Source organism: Oncorhynchus nerka, linkage group LG12 (assembly GCF_034236695.1).
Source record: "Oncorhynchus nerka isolate Pitt River linkage group LG12, Oner_Uvic_2.0, whole genome shotgun sequence".
Lineage (NCBI taxonomy): Eukaryota > Metazoa > Chordata > Actinopteri > Salmoniformes > Salmonidae > Oncorhynchus > Oncorhynchus nerka.
In genome coordinates this window covers 17,995,631-18,015,248 of record NC_088407.1, presented here as the reverse complement: position 1 = coordinate 18,015,248, position 19,618 = coordinate 17,995,631, and the positions used below count along the sequence as shown (strand labels likewise).

The window sequence follows — 19,618 nt, the reverse complement described above, 5'->3', positions numbered from 1 at the left end:
ACATCATAATTGATATCTATCATGTATTCGATTTTGACAGAAGCTTATTTCCCGGGAAAACAGAACCTAAGGTTCGACTTTTTCACCAAAGAAACGTGCTTACGAATGTCATTTAAAAAACGTATGTTTAAGTGCTTTTTATTAAGTGTGTGACGTTGAATAAATATTATTCAATAGCTTTATTGTTTGCTTATTGTCTAATCTAGGTTCAAACACCTTTTAGGTGTTTCATAGTGCAAAACGGGTTTGGAACCAGGTTTATTTATTTATTTTAACAGATTCGAATGGAAATAGTGAGTCATTCTTTCCATTCAGTTGGACATGATAGACAGGGCTCTGGTCTCCGAGACTAAGTGTTAACTCCAGGCCAGGCTGATAGAGAAGAGGAAAGGGAAGCGCTGACTCTCTTCCTAGGATGTGACAGAGGTTAGCTTGGGCAAAGGACACTTATTTTAGAGTACGCAGCAGCTGACTGTGGAAATGGATAAATGACTACACATAGGACTACATTAATCAATAGGCCTAAGCAGTTGTGTTTTTATGTACGTACACGTAGGCTACGTGCGTGCATGCGCGTAGCATTTTCAATTTCTCAATAGGAAATAGCTGAAATAGCAAGGAATTATGAATGCCACGATGAGGTCAAAGTGAAAAAGTTGTATATACGACACTTAGCACTCAAACTTCTGGAAAAATGTATCTGAGGATTGAGAAAACAGTTCAACTTTCCCAGTCAATGGCCTATATTTACAACAGCGAACTCCTTCTGTTGACAGAACAGCGCGGTGGACTTAAGAAAAGAAAGAAACGTTATTTGTTCAGTCAGCGATTATTAACCTGTTCCCTGCAGTCAGCTGCACTTTCTTCGCACCGATGGCACACTGGAGCAGCTCGTGTGCCAAACGTCACAGGACAGAACAATTCTGATGGAGTTGGGAAATCCTCTGTAAGCAAAACAACGGATGACAATCACCGATTTTTCACCAAAGATCTGACTTTGGAATAAGTAACGCTTCTATGGACCATTAAGTAACAACACAATATTGATATTCTTCTACAAGGCATCTCTAAGTCAGCGGTTTTAACGTCTCACGCCCTCTTCGACAGTGATAGTAAACATTTGTGACGTACCCATGGATAGTGTGCGCACGGCGCGAGCAGGGTGCAGATGCTCATGATATCCAGCTTCGCTCGGGGAGTTTAAAGTAGGGCTACAACATGAAAAAGTTAATTACGTCAACAGCGGAACAAGAGGTGGAACCCGTGGCGGTGGTTAACCGTATGGACACTAGCACTCGCCATTACCGGAGAGAGCTCTCAGCAGAAGACCACAACCATGATCCGGTAAAAAAGGGGACCAGAAGTAGAAAAATGGGTGAGTCATTGATCCATAAAGTGACATTAAAATGACACACAGATCCACAATCTGCCTCTCCAGTAGTAGCATACCGTGATATTGTTTTTAGGACTACCAGTCAAGTCTCAGAACACCTCATTCAAAGGTTTTTCTTTATTTTTACTATTTTCTACATTGTAGAATAAGAGTGAAGACATCACAACTGTGAAATAACACATATGGAATCATGTAGAAAACAAAAAAGTGTTAAACAAATCAAAATATATTTTATATTTGAGATTCTTCAAATAGCCACCCTTTGCTTTGATGACAGCTTTGCACACTCTTGGCATTCTCTCAACCAGCTTCATGAGGTAGTCACCTGGAATGCATTTCAATTAACAGGTGTGCTGCCGCCTTAAGTTAATTTGTGGAATTTCTTTCCTTCTTAATGCGTTTGACCCAATCAGTTATGATGTGACAAGGTAGGGGGGTGTACAGAAGTCTACCATAAGGGTTAAGTCCATATTATGTCAAGAACAGCTCAAATAAGCAAAGAGAAACGACAGTCCATCATTACTTTAAGACATGAAGGTCAGTCAATCCGGACAATTTCAAGAACTTTGAAAGTTTCTTCAAGTGGAGTCGAAAAAACCATCAAGCTCTATGATGAAACTGGCTCTCATGAGGACCGCCACAGGAAAGGAAGACCCAGCGTTACCTCTGCTGCAGAGAACAAGTTCATTAGAGTTACTAGCCCCAGATGTTGCAGCCCAAATAAATGCTTCACAGAGTTCAAGTAACAGACACATTTCAACAACAACTGTTCAGAGGAGGCTGTGTGAATCAGATCTTCATGGTTGAATTGCTGCAACGAAACCACTACTAAAGGACACAAATAAGAAGACTTGCTTGGGCCAAGAAACACAAGCAATGGACATTAGACCGGTGGAAATCTGTCCTCTGGTCCGGAGTCCAAATTTGAGATTTTTGGTTCCAACCGCCGTGTCTTTGTGAGACGCGGTGTGGGGGATTATCTCTGCATGGGTATGTCCCACGGTAAAGCATGGAGGAGGTGTTATTGTGTGGGAGTGCTTTGCTGGTGACACTGTCTGTGCTAGTCATACAAGCTCAGTTTAAAAGAGGGTTATTTGACAACGTGATCGTTGTTTCAGTTCTATCTATGGTGGTCTGTTTTGTGACCCTGCCCCCTTTCTCTCAATTCTTCCTTCTTGTTTAGTTGGGGACACTGTTATGAAATCAGAACTTGACAGATTTCCTCCTGTCTCCCTCTGTGTGTGTGTGTGTGTGTGTGTGTGTGTGTGTGTGTGTGTGTGTGTGTGTGTGTGTGTGTGTGTGTGTGTGAAAGCGATAGCACACACAGGAAACATGGGTAGAGAACTAGGGATCATATGTTTTCCTGCTCTTGTCATAATAAACACATAAAGGACATTTCAGCTACTAGCCAAAAGGCCAATAAAGAACTTTTGGGCCTGTCACCTTTTAATTTTTAGGTTATTTTGTTTATCTACTTACAATCGATCAAAGTAGCATACATACTGTGTTCAGTATTAAATGAACATGTCTGTATATTGCAGAGCGCTCCAGCTCCAGAGGAGCAGGCACATCCGAAGACGGCTTCCCAACAGGTGACTAACTAATAACTGTATCTACTTTACAGGGCTAATCTAGAATCAGTTCCCACTGGTCCATGTAATCTTATTCATTATGATCTACAAGGCTAAACTGATCCTAGATCATACCCTGAGACACTGTATTAATACAGACCCAGAAATATGACACCTTTCAGTGAAAGGGGGATTTCCATTTTCAATCGTCCAATGTATGTATATCAGACACTTCATTCTCATTGTGGAAACTCAGAATTTAACAGAATGGAATTTAATGAAGGTTCCAACCACAGTATTTCCAAAAGAAGGGGGGAGAGTTTGGGGTTTGGCTGTGGTAGTTGGAGTAAAGTTATGGTTTATGGGTTTAACTCTCTCTCTTGCCATTATGAGGTCTAAGATTCAACTGTGAGTTTTGAATGACTCATTCTGCTATGAACCATCAGGCTATTTCATACAGCCTCATGCTTCCAGTATCAACATAGGGGTAGAGAGTAGCCTGAGTGCCAGCCTATTTATGCTATCATGCCAACTCCCTGTCACTCAATAATGACAGCAATGGAGACAGATCTGGGACCAGGCTAGGTTGAGCGCAACACACTGAGCACTGCTGTAGTGGTTTGACCCACGCTATGACTGCAGACTCAAAGTCAACCATTAAAAAGGCGAGGTGACATTGGGTCATATTACAATCATATAAGTTATGAGTTAAGAGTTTCATGTTCGTTCAGTAGGAAGCAGTTTTTATATTTTGTATATTCCTACTGTGGTTTTTAGTGTACCAATAAACAACTTACTGCAGTTATTGTGTGTTCTGCACTCTTTCTTCTCTTGTCTCACGAAAGCAGTAGCCTGTATGCTATTAAACTAGAATTCACTAGCCTGGTCCCAGATCGGTTTGTGCTGTCTTGCTAATTCCTATGGTTATTGTTACTTTTGGTGTGACAGTGACCATAGGAGATGGCAAGACAGCACAAACAGATCTGGGACCAGGCTGGAAATTCACTTCTCATTATGGAGAAATCATGTATTTGACAGTGAATTTGAACTATGATTCTTGTACCTTGGACCTGAGAGGGCCTGAGAAAGCCACTTTGAAGTCATTGATTAATCTCTGTGGGTCATTCACTGTCAATCACAGGGTCACCAGACCAGTCCCTTCCTGAAAAACAACATGAATGTCATGTGGACACACATTAAGTGTTCCAAAAACACATGTTTTCATGTGATCACATGATCGTATGTGAAGTTAATATGATAACACGAGACATGTAAAGCAACATGTGATAACATGGAATTACACATGTGAAAACGTGATCAAGTGTTCCAAAAACACATGATTTCACATTCAATTTCACATGTGAAATCATGTGTTTTTTCTGTAAGTGGTGAGATGATTGTGTCCAAAATGGCCGTTGGTTAATAAAGAAACGGGAAGTAAAGTTGAGGAGACCGTATTAGTACTGTACCTGTCAGGATATTGACATTGTTGTTCTGAGTCGTTTTTAGTCTTTTAACTATGACAAACCTCAAACGACACTTTTGAACTGCTGACTGAAGTGAATTACTTCTACGTGGTGTTTTGAGAAATAGCATTATTGTTTATTACAAAGTCACCAGAGTATCTCTGTCACCTCTTCTCTCCTACAAAACATTAACTAGAGAAGGATTGCCCATACTCAGCTTGTCATAGACTGTAATGGTGATTTTTAACGTGTCCTTGCGTGTTTCCAGCGCTGCCCATGCTGTTGGCCATGGTGGAGGGGCCGGACAAGCTTCCTGCAGACGAGGGGTCACAGGAAGTGCTGAGGGGGAAACTCCGCCTCCTGGAGGCCGACAGCATAGAGGTCAACGCTCTCTTCATGGTATAACACTCTATTAACCTTTTATGTATCCAGGTTAGTCTTGTCACAGGTTGGCATTTATTGTCAGAACTCTTGACCTGGAGGCATCGCTGCAGAGTGGTCAGTAGCTAGCACAGCCACAAAGTCATAAAACCTGATATTAACCTTAAATGATGACACAAAATATCATTTTTGTTTTCATGAACTACGATATATAGACAATTTTGACTTTGCAGTTGGCCCATTTAGTGGAAATCGCTCAGTTCTGCCTCCAGGGAAAGATTCAGGATAATAAATGTTAACCTATGTAATTTTCATGTAATCTTTATGTACAGCTGTAATCTACATGTACTCCTGTAATCTATATATGCTGCTAAAAATGCATTTGCTATGATACTGTACTCAGCACAGTCACACCCCATTTTGTCAATGCTTTGTCTCAGCTTTTGTGGAATTATCGCAAGCGTGAAAAGTTATAGTGAATATAATGAATGCATTGTGTATGGTCATATCACCAGTTTTGCATTTGAAGTGTTTGTGTTATCAGGTTGTATTTGTTCTTATTGTGTACTTTATTAACATATTACATTGCTTTATACATTAGTTTGTGAGAAATCATGTACATTTAGAATTCTTCTCTGTTCTCCTCTCCTGTACTTTTAGGAACTATCAGCTCGGCTTGTTTCCATCAACTGTGAAGAAAACGCCATATTTGTCACATTCAAAACATTTGAAGAGATATGGAGGTTCACCACGTATTACACAATGGGTAATGTCGTCTAGTATAAGTACTAGATATAGTATGGGGTTTTTATTTACATGAATGATACACAAGTTCTGAATCCTAACTTAACATACATGGTTATAGAATACAGTGGGGCAAAAAAGTATTTAGTCAGCCACCAATTGTGCAAGTTCTCCCACTTAAAAATATGAGAGGCCTGTAATTTACATCATAGGTACACTTCAACTATGACAGACAAAATGAGAAGAAAAAAATCCAGAAAATCACATTGTAGGATTTTTAATGAATTTATTTGCAAATGATGGTGGAAAATAAGTATTTGGTCAATAACAAAAGTTTATCTCAATACTTTGTTATATACCCTTTGTTGGCAATGACAGAGGTCAAACGTTTTCTGTAAGTCTTCACGAGGTTTTCACACACGGTTGCTGGTATTTTGGCCCATTCCTCCATGCAGATCTCCTCTAGAGCAGTGATGTTTTGGGGCTGTTGCTGGGCAACACGGACTTTCAACTCCCTCCAAAGATTTTCTATGGGGTTGAGATCTGGAGACTGGCTAGGCCACTCCAGGACCTTGAAATGCTTCTTACGAAGCCACTCCTTCGTTGCTCGGGCGGTGTGTTTGGGATCATTGTCATGCTGAAAGACCCAGCCACGTTTCATCTTCAATGCCCTTGCTGATGGAAGGAGGTTTTCACTCAAAATCTCACGATACATGGCCCCATTCATTCTTTCCTTTACACGGATTAGTCGTTCTGGTCCCTTTGCAGAAAAACAGCCCCAAAGCATGATGTTTCCACCCCATGCTTCACAGTAGGTATGGTGTTCTTTGGATGCAACACAGCATTCTTTGTCCTCCAAACACGACGAGTTGAGTTTTTACCAAAAAGTTATATTTTGGTGTCATATGGTCAGATGAAATTCTCCCAATCTTCTTCTGGATCATTCAAATGCTCTCTAGCAAACTTATGAATTGAAAAACTGTATGGCAGAGAGGGATGAGGCAATACCTTAGTAGAGGGATGAGGCAATACCTTAGCAAATAAATCTGACAACACAGCAGACTGGCAAACATACAGTAAATTGACAAGTCACGTAACTAAACTAAACAAAAAGGAGAATGAAACTATACTATGGAAGAAAGATGAATGAAAGTTATAAGTGCTGGAGTACTTTAAATACATTTATAGGCAAGAACGCAAACTCGGCTCCATCTTTCATTGAGGCAGATGGCTTGTTCATAACAAAACCCTTTGATATTGCCAACCACTTGAATAACTGTTTTGTTGACAAGATTAGCAGACTTAGGTATGACATGCAAACAATAAATGCTGAGTCTTCATATTCATGCATAATGGACGAAATAATGAAAGACAAGCACTGTAGTTTCAAGTTCCTCAAAGTGGGTGTGGAAGAGGTGAAAAGAATTGTTGCTATCGGGACAAATCACCTGGTGCCAACAACCTGGATGGTCAATTGTTGAGGTTGGTAGCAGAATACATTGTGACTCCTGTTAGTCACATCTTCAATTTAAGCCTAGAAGATGCCGTTTGCCCTCAGACATGGAGGGGTCTGAGGTCATTTCTACCCAAATATAGCAGAGCACCCTTTAATTGCCTCCCGAGTGGCGCAGCGGTCTAAGGCACTGCATCTCAGTGCAAGAGGCTTCACTACAGTCACTGGTTCGAATCCAGCCATGATTGGGAGTCCCATAGGGTGGCACACAGCGTCGGCCTACCCCGGCTAAAGCCGGACGTCATTGTAAATAAGAATTTGTTCTTAACTGACTAGTTTAAAAAAAAATGTGTTTAAATGGTTCAAATTGGCAACCAATCAGCCTGTTGCAAGTGCTTAGCAAACTTCTGGGAAAAAGTAGTTTTTTCAAGTTATTTTACAGAAAACAAAGGGCACTTAACATGCTTGGCACTGACACAAATGACTGATGATTGGCTGAAAGAAATTGATAGTAAAAAGATTGAGTTGTTTTGTTAGACTTCAGTGGATTTGAATCCTCTGCCTTTATTATGGATAGAGTTACAATTATAATAGAACACAGAGGGTTTTCATTAATGGAATCCTCTCTCTCTCTCTCTTCGTTAATGGAAGCCTCTACAAATTCAGTGTGGTGTACCGCAGGGCAGCCGGCTAGGGCCATTTTTGTTTTCTATTTTTACAAATGACCTTCCACTGACCTTGAATAAAGCCTGTGTGTCTATGTACGCTGATGACTCAACAGTATACATGTCGCCTGTAGCATGAAAATAAATAACTGAGACACTTAACATAGAGTTCCAGTCAGTTATAGAATGGGTAACTAGCAATAGGCTGGTGCTAAATATCTCTAACTAAAAGCATAGTTTTTGGGACAAATCACTCACTTAACACTAAACCTCATCTGGATCTATTATTGAATAATGTGGCTATTGAGCAAGTTGAGGAGACTAAACTGCTGGGTCTAACCCTAGATAGCAAGCTATCATGGTCAAAAGATTTGGACTTAATGGTTGCTAAAATGGGAAGAGGTCTGTCCATGATAGGGCGTTGCTCTGCCTTCTTGACATCTCAGTCGACCAGACAGGTCCTACAGGCCCTAGTTTTGTCGCACCTGGACTACTGCCCAGCTTTGTGGTCATGTGTGGCAAAGAACGAGTGCCAGTAACATGCATGTCAGTCTCTCCTGGCTCAAAGTTGACTGCATCACTATTGGTCTTTGTGTGAGGTGTTGAAGGTACCGAACTGTCTGTTCAAGCAGTTGGCACACACAACAGAAAACATGCAACCAGAGGTATCTTCACAGTCCCCAGGTCCAGAACAGAGGCTGGGAAACGCACAGTATTAAATAGAGGCATGACTACAGGGAACTCTCTGCCACCCCAAGTAACTCAAGCTAGTAATTAAACCAGTTTTTAAAAAACAGATAAAAGAACACCTTACAGCACAAAGGGGACTGTGACGAGACACATACATTTTTATAGTGTATTGTAATTTGCACTGTACTGTGTATTAGACCTAGATGTTGTGTGCATGTCCTGATATGTAGGTGTCGTGACTTGACTTTTAACATTAATCTGAACACTGTTATATATCTAATCAACTGTGTTGTTACCCGATCAAATGAATCATGTAACAATTAACTCATTAGGATCTGGGGCACCACGAGAGCAGTTATTTAAAGAGTTACCATCTCCCGAATTAAACTCTAAAGGTCTTTACCTATCACATCTATTAACAGTCAACTTATTAATCATAACCTTGTATCATATCATCATTCTGAACAGTCGTAACCTCTTTGCATCTGCAAAAACCCGAGCCTTACTCGGTAAGATTCAGTACTACGCAAATTGATTTAATTATTTATTTACTAGCTAATTATGTTTATCTTGTGTTACCATTTACACACTTAATACATTAAAAACAGGTCCCTGGTGGACTGACAACAATAGGGCTACTTGTTACAAAAGACATGGAGAGAGGGAGTGGGACCGAGACACTTAACGTTGGTACATTTGGAAACTACTCTCACCTGATTTCTTACTCCAAGCGGGTGGCGGCACAGGAACCGCCACCCGCGTGGAGTAAGCAATCATGTATTTACATGAAAATTCTTAACCCATCATTTTATAGTTTGTTCAAAAGGGGCGGTTCTGTCAGGCTGACACTCTCTGACCTCAATCAAGGGGGCGGTGACTACTTACTGTGCACAGTTATAGAAACAATTTCCTCTTAGTTTCTAAAATCACATCCCTCTCTTAACAAAAACACTAATACTTTTTCATATAGCATGCACAACGCAGAGGATGGAAACTTTGTACATGTCGTATGTATACTTTCCAAGTTACAGTATTTCCTTCATAATATTTTAATGACATCACAAAATAACAACCAAACCGACATTAGTGTTATTTTAGGTCGCCTCTGACAAATCTCCACATTCTATATTAGAAATATTGTTCTAGTAGTTGCTTTTGAACGTGTTAGACTTTTGGCGCGAAAACTCTTCTTAAAACAAAGTACATTCCTTGAGGGAATTTAGAGAGGGATGTCTGAATGTTCTGTCCTTGATTTACGACAGGGTGTGAGGTGTTAATCCCCACCAGTTCCCTCCTCCCCCTCTGTGGGTGAGAGGGGGTCTGGTTGAAGTTATTTATTGCAAAGCTGATCTGACCTATTTGGATCCTCACAGGACAGTCATGACATAGGCTCTATGTCACGTTTTAAATGTATGTGTATTTCAGTCCTTGACTAATAATGTTCTGTACTATGTACTATATCATGTTTCATGTGGACCCCAGGAAGAGTAGTTCATGCTTTTGTAGCGGCTAATGGGGATCCTAATAAATACCAAACAAAGTAGAGGTCTTCACGGGTTCGGGTGGACCCGATATACCCGACCCGGGCCTGAACAGGTTCGGGTCTGAAATTTTATATCTCCGATTGAAATCAATACATAAACTACTTCTAGACCAGGACTTCTGACTGACCTCTGACATATTGACATCTGACCTTTGACCTCTGTTCCCCAGGCTTTCTGGGTCAGTGCATGGAGAACCTGCTGTTGGACCAGGACTTCTGGTTGAGTTCTCTGGACCAGGAGTACTTTGCCATAGAGATCTCTATCCAAGAGGAGACTCTCAACCTCATGTACAAAGGCATCCTCATGCAAGAGGGTAACTCGCCCAGTGACTCACAGAATGAAAATATCTGACTTCGACAGCTTTTGGTACCCACATTCACTGTGGTGTATTCAGAATATACAGAAGCACTTAATTTGAAAAGTCAGCACATACAGATCACATGAACATTGAGTATCCATGTTATGCTGTTATGAGATGTTATACTCTTAATTACAATGCTACAAATGATTAGTTATTTAGTTATACCCACAAATAAAGTATGACAAATCTCCCCCTCTGTTAGGTTCCTTGTTCGCCAGCTGCAGCTCCACCCAGATGTTCGACAGCTCCACCTCTGGTAGAGACCTCTACCTGGAGCAGGGGGACATCGCCCTGTTTGAGCCCCCGTTCCTGGGCTCGGGGTGGACCGTACTCTCCCTGGGGGATGGAGCCCGGGGGACCAAACCCAAACCAGCCATGGAGCCCGTCATCCCCTTCCACCAGTCAGTACTTTGCCTAGTGTATACTTAGCTATATCATTCTTAGTCAATACAGAAGAAGAAGCATACTGCTAATTTTCCAAGTTTCACCTTTTCATTCACATATTTCGTTCCTGTTCCGCCCTATAGATGGTTCCTCAAATCATGTGCGGAGAACATCTTAGTTGGCAGTGGAAAGCCAGCATGTGATTTCCCCTGCCAGTTTGGTAAGAAGAACCTTGTTTGAATTCCACTTGACAATCCTAATTCTAAGGGCTTCACTTTTCCTTTTTCTCATAGAATTAGAGTTATGTGGAGTAATTCTAGAGTCTAAACTTACTTTAAAATTCTAATGAATCTCTCCTGTCCACCTCTCTCTCCCCATGCTAGCCACTGGCTCTTGCGTGGCCACTGTTGAGTATGACGCCGGTGGGCCAGACGAGCTAAGCATGGAGCAGGGCGACCGCATCATCATTGTGGGCCTGTTGGTGTCGTGCTTCGAGTGGTTCACTGGCAGACTGGAGAGAACAGGAGAAGTGGGATTGGTGATGACAACACTGGTCAGACCGGCCGATAGCCTTTGTGAGTAAGTGTGTCCTTCTGCTGAGTTATATATTGATTAACTGGTTAAGTGCATCAGATTAGCTGCGTCATCATGTATACAGTAGTGATATATTCATAGAATTAAATAGAACACTTACATGGTGATTGGTATGCCAGCAACTATGCAGCTCGATGGTATCAGCTACTCAAGTGTAGTTTTCCACACTCAACAGTTTCCTATGTGTATCAAGAATGGTCCACCACCCAAAGGACATCCAGCCAACTTGACACAACTGTGGGAAGCATTGGAGTCAACATGGGCCAGCATCACTGTGGAATGCTTTCGACACCTTGTAGAGTCTGTTCCCCGATGAATTGAGGCTGTTCTGAGAGGAAAGGGGGCGCAACTCAATAATAGCACACTTGGTTTATCTCTATGGGTGTATTACAGTAAATGTACAAAGGCACACTGTGGACAATGCTTTCAGAGCCATGTTGAATTATATGTTCAAACCCACATCGTAGCTCCTCACGTTCCTTTTAGAAAGTGTTCTCATTCTACCTTGTCTGAATTTAGTAGACCTTTAGTTTTATTAACTCCATTCTAGGGCGTCTGACATTTTCCTAGAGAAAGAAGAGAGGTTGTTTTTCAACCTGAAAGAAGATCAGATTAAAGAGGAGACAATCGCCTTACTGAAAAAAATCAACCAGAATGATGTTGGACACGTCTACAAACTTGGTGAGACAGAAATTGGGAATTGCTCAGGGGCTTTTCTTGGTGATGACCAGCTGCCAGCAAGTACAGCTTGTTGTTATTTTTTGCTCTCTTTGACTTGCTTACTGTGTAAAGACGGTCTGTTTTGATATTGATTCATTAATTGTTGCTTTCATTCCAGATCTGATTGCTCAACCGGATTCTCCAAATGAACCAACTCAAAGTAGGGGTATTTATTGTTTGCTTTGTACTTATGGACTATTGGGTTTGAGTATTTTTTTTCTCAACTTGGAAAACTTTCAAATAATTCCCTTTTTCTGATTCTTCCCATATGTCAACAAAATCATAAATAATGATCTTCATCTAATGTCTTGCAGATGGTTCCCAAGGCAACATGGACGCTCACCAACAAGCAGAACTGAGGAGGAAGATTGAAGAGATTCTGCTAAACGGGAAGATGAAATCGAAGGTGCCTCATGCAACTGTGACGACAAATGGAACTCTGGAGGACCAGAGTGAGACCTCTAAGACTACATTACCCAGCGGGCCTCACTTCACCATCCAACCAGTTGAGGAAGGCACCACCACCAACCAGGAGAAATTCCTTCCTCTTCTATCCTTCCTGGGTGGCAGCAACTACAAGCCAGAGTTTGGCGCCCTCTATGGCCAAACTCCGGAACGGCTCCTCGCCACTTTCACTGGCCACTCGGACGACGTTGACAAATTAGTGGCGTATCTAGGTGTTGCCAGGGAAACTGCCAGGAAGATGCGTCTCCATTGGTCCCAGAGCCGCCTCTGTTTCCTTTTGGGGAAACTCTGCGCAGGACGATCAAAATTTTCCCAGGCTCGCGTCTACTTCGAGGAGGCCCTTAGCATCCCTCGAGACATCTTCACGGACATGCTAATGCTAGCTAGCATTTACGCTAACCTAGCGGTGATCTATCTCATGCAGAAAAATACAGAGAAATACTTGGCTCTGTCGGAGCGGATCGCTGCGCTGCTAATGGGCATCCCTTACTGCGTCTCGACAGTGGAGAAAGACTCAGAAGTTCTAAAATTTATCCTGAAGAAGGCGGTGCTTAGTCACAATAAAATGGCAGAAGCCAGAGCATGCTTCCTTTTGGCCAAGCTCCACTGGAGGCGAGGAGAGGCGGCGGACACCATTCCCTTCCTGGAGAGGCTTCTGGTTCTCTTGGCGGAGCCCCCTGGTGTCCGGAGCGTCGTGCCCAGCCATGGCTACCTCAGCCTGGCGGGGCTGTACAGCCAGCTCTCCCTCCCTCACCTCTGTGTCAGCTCGGCCAGGAGAGCCACGATGCATCCGTCTGCTAGGCTAGCCGATTGTCTGAATGGAATGGGGCTGGTTCTGGAGAACTCAGACAGACTCTATGGGATCCGGAAGCAGGACGTCGCCATTCCGGCTCAAGTGGCTCCATATCTCAGCCAGTCGCTCTCCTTCACTGGGCGATTAGATGGAGTCGGTGGCACTGGTGACCACACTCTAAGCCAGGCTCTAACACTCTGCCTATCCCAGCTGTTTCAGGAACATGGGATGCTAGGTCACGCCGTACGCTCCATGCACACTCTCATAGACCATCATTGTGCGCCATCATCATCATCGGGCACCTCTAGCATTCCTGAACGAAACATCGCCCTTGTGTGGCTAGCATGGCTCCACATCTGTAACAGCCAACCAGAGGTTTCTCTAGACGTCCTCGACTCAGTGCTGGCCTCCATGCCAGAACATTGCACTACCCCACAGGAAGGTACACTTAAGTTGTTATTTTGCACATACTATACTGTTGAACTTACCTCTACATATGTATTTTTTTTGTAGATATCTTGTAATGCTTGTTTGTGTTATTGTAAAAATATGTGAGTATTTGTATCGTTTATTTACTACTGCTGTAAGTATGACAAACTAATTTGCATTAGAGATTAATGAAGTACAATCTCATCTCAAGGACTGGTCCACAACATGAGGGGTGTAGCCTTGCGAAGCATGGGGAACCTGAGGAGGGCAGCAGAGAGCTACCAGACGGCCATTGATGTGTGTGAGGAGTGTGAGGACCTGGCTAACTGGGCAGTAGCAGAAGCTAACCTGGGGTTATTGTGTCTGAAGGCTGGGGCTAAGGTATATGAAGGCTGGTGTTATTGTGTCTGAAGGCTGGGGCTAAGGTATATGAAGGCTGGTGTTATTGTGTCTGAAGGCTGGGGCTAAGGTATATGAAGGCTGGGGCTAAGGTATATGAAGGCTGGGGCTAAGGTATATGAAGGCTGGGGCTAAGGTATATGAAGGCTGGGGCTAAGGTATATGAAGGCTGGGGCTAAGGTATATGAAGGCTGGGGCTAAGGTATATGAAGGCTGGGACTAAGGTATATGAAGGCTGGGACTAAGGTATATGAAGGCTGGGGTTATTGTGTCTGAAGGCTGGGACTAAGGTATATGAAGGCTGGGACTAAGGTATATGAAGGCTGGGGTTAAGGTATATGATCAGAAATATAATATTTTATTGTGTTACTATTTCCTTTCTTTATTTAGACAATTTAAAAAACTTTTTAACTCTGCATTGTTTGGAATGGGCTCGTAAGTAAGCATTTCATGGTTTCGTCTACACCTGTTGTATTTGGCGCATGTGACAAATAACATTTGATTTGATATATGAATTATGATTACAAAATTCCCAGGTTTTCCAGAAATCCTGTTTGGAAAGAATCCGTGAATATTCCAACAGGGATTTCCCGGAAAATCAGTTAATTTTGGGGAAAGTTGGTGAAATGTTGCTACTTTAATTAGGATTCCAGATAGATTAGCAGTCCTGTCTCTTCATCCTCAGAGGTTAGCGGAGCAGCATCTAACAGAAGCTGTTGAGATGTTGTCAGCGCTGGAGGGACAAGAACATGAGGTTCATTTTTTATTTTTACCCATCCCTATTAGCCTATTAACTTTATTTTATTTATTTTTCATGTCAAAAAATGTACTAATTTATTTATTTATTTTGTTCTATGTCATATTTGTTATCGTTTCAATTTAGTGCAGGTGTCATTATGAATGCTTTCATAAAGCCTTTATAACAGCCATATAACATACATTATAACGTTTGTCATTAGTCGTTACCTTTTGTTATTCAAGGTGAACTTTACCACCGTGCTGTTGGAGCTGGGACAGTACTATGTGAACCAGAGACACCTGGACAGAGGAAAGATCTACTATGAATGGGCTCTACTCATGGCTATCAAGTCAAACCACTCAGACAGTACGTTCATTTGTTTTGTTTTTGTTGAAACCATAATTTCCTAGTGTCACCACAATGCTAGAGAACACATGGCTCACATACAGGTTCAAACACTATTCTCGCCACTAGCCATCAGCTGAATCAACATTAGGAGGTATGGGGACCCTCTGAGAACGTTGGTATTGGATCCAAGGAAAGGAAATACTCTCAAGCCTGTGGTTAGTTTTTGTTGGCGAAACCGAGATGCAGAATCTTTCATACGTGAATATTTCCCTGCTAAAATGACATGGGTTATGCATTCTACAGTTCTATAATGTATTTATTTAAGATTTGAATGTTTAAATATTAAGTTACTATATACTGAACACATGGAAGGAATTTCATTTGCAGTATACCCGATTCATCACTTCTGCCCCAAATATGTGTTACTTCTCTGGCTAATGTTGAGGCTTTAGCTCAGTAGGCTAACAGAAAGATGCTGTTAATCCGACTCTCCGTGCTCTATTCCCCTCTCCCAGGTCAGTTGAGCGTGACGCGACGCTTGTGCCACCTTTACAGAACAGTGTGTCCGGATGAGGCCCAGTGCATCATCTACAACGAACATCAGCTGGCCCTGCTGGTGACCCGGGGAGACAGGAGACAGGAGGGAGAGGTGTTGGAGACCATCAGCCAGCTATACCTTAGTCTGGGGACAGAGAGGTCCGTCCGTCCGTCCGTCCCTCTCTATCTATCTATTTGGCAGCAAATGATAACATTCCCCATGCTTTCCATCTCTGTGTCCAGGGCTAGGCGGTCTGCTCTGGACTACACTAAGCGTAGCCTGGGGATCTTCATAGACCTGGGCCGGAGGGAGAAGGAGGCTTACGCCTGGTTACAGGCTGGGAAGATATACCACCTGCTGGGCCAGACTGAACTGGTGGACCTTTATTTACAGGTCAGAACCTATTCTATAGCACAGTGCAGACAGCAGTCACTCAGAGTTACATTGACATGTTACCTCTTGTATTTCCTCCCAGGTGGCCCAAGATGTGGGGGTGAGTACGGGAGACACACACTTCATCCTACAGCTGCTGGAGGCAGCAGGGGACGTCTTCTTCAACAGCTCAACGGAGAGAGAGAAGGCTGTCTGCTTCTATGGGGTACGACACAGACGCACACACTGCTTCTATGGGGTAGGACAGAGGTGGTGTATGTATGTGTGTGACCCACCTCGTGTGTGTGTGTTAGGACCGTGCCCTGCCCATCGCGGTGAAAACCAGCAGTACAGAGGTCAGACTGAGACTGTCTAACAAGCTGGTGGAGCTGCTGCTGCAGATGAAGCTGTATGGAGAGGCTGTTGAGTACGCCCAGACCGCCCTGGACATCAGTGTTAAACTGGGTAGGACACACAACAGAGCCAGTCCTTGCTTGTATTTTCCAATAGAAATATGTATTTACATATCGCAGATGCTCTTATCCAGAGTGAATTACAGTCAGTGCATTCCAGTAAGGTTTGGCAGGAAAAAACAACCACATCACAGTTATTATTACCACAACAACAAAAAGCCGCCATCAGCAGAATCCGTGCCAGGAAGTAAAAACGAGTGCACCCAGGCTATAGCTCTTTCTGTGAAGAAATACTAACTAATGAAACCACGGTTGTACTTCATATAGGAAACCGTCTGAACGAGCGTGTGGCGTTCCACCGCCTGGCTACTCTGTACCACTGTCTGGGTCAGTTTGAGCTGGCTGAACACTACTACCTGAAGGCCCTCTCCCTCTGCCCCACGCCCCTGGAGTTTGATGAGGAAACCCTGTACTATGTCAGGGTGTATCGGACGCTGGGGGACATTATATTCTATGACCTGAAGGTAATCAAATCAATCAATCAATCAATGGAATTCATGACTGGACAGTTTGTTGTATTTTCAGGTTTTAAATACATATCTATAATAAATGTAAATTTGATCCCAAAAGTTAAATTTTGAATTGCAATTCAAATTGAAATTCCGTGTCAAGATGGAGTTGATGCCAACCCTCGAAAACATGTTGAAAACATATGCATGAATTTCCATTTCATTGTGGCTATATAACGCTTGATTTACATGGACCAAACCAAAACGGCTTCAACGACTCCTCCACTGACCCGAACCAACCTTACCTCTAACCCCTAACTTTTCACCTTTGACACTTAGGACCCGTATGACGCCGCAGGGTACTACCACCTAGCACTTGCTGCAGCCATGGACATCGGCAACAAGAAGTCCCAGCTCCAGCTCTGCACCCGATTGGCTACCATCTACCACAACTTCCTGGTCGATCGGGAACTGTCCCTCTTCTTCTACCAGAAAGCACGAGCGTTCGCCTCCGACCTCAATGTACGACGCATCAACCTCTCACCAGACCAGATCTTCAGCAGTATGTCACAGTACAAGACGAACAGGGTGAACATCCAGGAACCAAGAAATAAGTCACCGCCAAACGGCCATCTTGGTTTGAAGTTAGTGAGAAGAGGGGAGAGGTTATAGCCTGGACCCAGATCTGTTTGTGCTCTTACCAACTCCAATGCTCATTGTCAAGCAAAACATGACAATGAGTTACAAGGAGTTGCTATGATAGCACAAACAGACTGGCACTCAGGCTAGAGAGTTTATGGGTGTTGGAGGATATTGTGCCAAGTGGGCGTTGTAGGCCTTCGGTTTAAATATGTCATTTTTGAACTGCTGAGATGTGTTAATGTGATTTTGCCAATCAGTGTTCTGTGCCTTACTGAACAATATCACTTAGAATAGAATCATACAGCAATGACTGAATATCTATAATTGTCTTCAGTTGATGACCTGAAATGAGTTAAGTCATGGTGAAAGTAATGAATCGTGAAAGATATCTCTATTAAAAAGTCAGAGAAGATAATGGAGAAGGTCCAGCTGTTGCAGGTTACAGTGGAGTGAATTGCTCTGTGAGAGTGAAGACCACTTGGACTGCGCGGCTGGGCCCATATCCACAGTGTCTCATAGTAGGAGTGCTGATCTAGGATCTGTCCATACAGTCGTATTTATTCTGATCCAAAAGGCAAAACTGATCCTAAGTCAGCACTCTGCTAAGCCGTCAATGCCTTTTTTTGTATGATTAGCTAGTTTTCCATCCAATCGGCTCAAAGATTTTCATGCGAATATTCAACAATCTGCATAATGAAAATATGCACATTTTCCCATCAGTGGTGTTTCCACCCAACGGACTTGTTGTAGATAAAAAATCAATGCGTGATGACGTAGTGCACACAAAATTTACTTTTTCGCTCAGGTTTTCATGTAATGAATAAAAATTGAAAGAGTCAATGTGTTTCCATGGCATTTTTCTTTTTTTTTACTCTACTGAGTTGAGTTGAATAGAAAATGTGCCTCCTCTGGTCTGGGCACGTGCACTCTAGCCAACAGGTGGCAGATCCAGTGCAGGTATGCTGTGCTGGTAGTCTACATCATGAGATTATTATGGATAAGAGAGAGAATATTTGTATTTATCAAACGTCGATCATCAAGTCACCAGAATAAAACCCTTGATATTTATTGGAAAGGAGCATCAAGCTCATCACCGTCCACTTTCCCCACCCTGTTAAGTTCATAACTTATTTCATCTGTAGCCTAATAAACTGCATGGTTTCCTGAGTCATAGTGGGAGGACCACACACCATATAATCTCGTGACTCCAAGTTTACTTCGATATGATGGTTATAATATAAATGATTATATTGTATGTTGTGTAGTAAGCTGTTAGTAGCCCATGTGCTTCACTCTAATAATTTAGTCTATTTCTCCCTCTTAATTTCACATACTGTTCTGACTAGGTGGTGCACATGTAGCCTATAACCTGTTTTAGAGAAATGTAATCATTGAATATTGTAAGTGTTTTCATTGTTTGCTTATATGCCCCCTTTATCCTAAAATTCTGACTTGGTGTACAGGGAGAACACTGTAAGAACGGACCTTGTTCTGAATTCTGTCACTCTACATTTCAAAAGTGCTGAACAAATACTTATATTGACTACGTCCGTCATCGCTCGCTCAGTTAAGGTCTTAATCAAAATTATGGATTGCCTCTTATTCGCTTGTCATCCCCTTATGGTTAAGTTTGTACATATCAATTGTCAGTAGAAATCACATTTGTCTAAGGAAGTCAGTCATATCAGCTATGTTTTTTTAAAGGCAATAAATTAGGCTGAATTAACTGTTTCGCTGCTCGACAAGGCTCCGCTGATAGCCAGGTGTAACAGTGGTAAGGTGTTGGGACTGCTGTTGGGACTCTGTTGTTGGGAGCTTCATGTAGGCCCTAACAGTTTGTGGTCATCGTTATAGTGCCATTTATGTATTGTGTTGTGGCTTTGCTGGCATGCATCCCCAAAGAATTTGGGGGATTTGCCCCACCAAGATTTACATGCTAAAATTGCCACTGACTGGGGCCACCGTGTGCCCCCTTGACAAGGGAAAAACTCTGGGCCCTAGTTAT

At 42.6% G+C, this 19,618-nt stretch overlaps 1 protein-coding gene across 2 annotated transcripts; it reads left to right on the top strand.

Moving 5' to 3' along the window:
- Positions 1–527: 527 nt before the first annotated feature.
- On the top strand, positions 528–18,453 carry LOC115137883 (SH3 domain and tetratricopeptide repeat-containing protein 1-like). Of its 2 annotated transcripts, none has more exons than XM_029674161.2 (20): positions 528–1,375; positions 2,935–2,985; positions 4,699–4,829; positions 5,472–5,577; positions 10,077–10,220; positions 10,471–10,669; positions 10,796–10,872; positions 11,036–11,231; positions 11,797–11,927; positions 12,085–12,126; positions 12,281–13,666; positions 13,865–14,034; positions 14,738–14,806; positions 15,034–15,157; positions 15,655–15,835; positions 15,920–16,070; positions 16,153–16,275; positions 16,364–16,514; positions 16,790–16,986; positions 17,311–18,453. In XM_029674161.2, the coding sequence occupies exons 1-20, from the start codon at positions 1,219–1,221 to the stop codon at positions 17,641–17,643; spliced, it is 4,119 nt and encodes a 1,372-aa protein (XP_029530021.1). In that variant the 5' UTR covers positions 528–1,218; the 3' UTR covers positions 17,644–18,453. The 2 variants fall into 2 exon arrangements, with proteins under 2 accessions (XP_029530021.1, XP_029530020.1); XM_029674160.2 differs by having other exon boundaries at positions 12,085–12,132.
- The last annotated feature ends 1,165 nt before the right edge of the window (positions 18,454–19,618 follow it).

Excerpts from the sequence above, each read along its gene's own strand:
- LOC115137883 (XM_029674160.2), top strand. The coding sequence starts at position 1,219 with ATGAAAAAGTTAATTACGTCAACAGCGGAACAAGAGGTGGAACCCGTG. Across the intron at positions 10,670-10,795 it reads CCCGTCATCCCCTTCCACCA|ATGGTTCCTCAAATCATGTG; the intron begins GTCAGTACTTTG and ends TCCGCCCTATAG. Across the intron at positions 12,133-12,280 it reads TGAACCAACTCAAAGTAGGG|ATGGTTCCCAAGGCAACATG; the intron begins GTATTTATTGTT and ends AATGTCTTGCAG.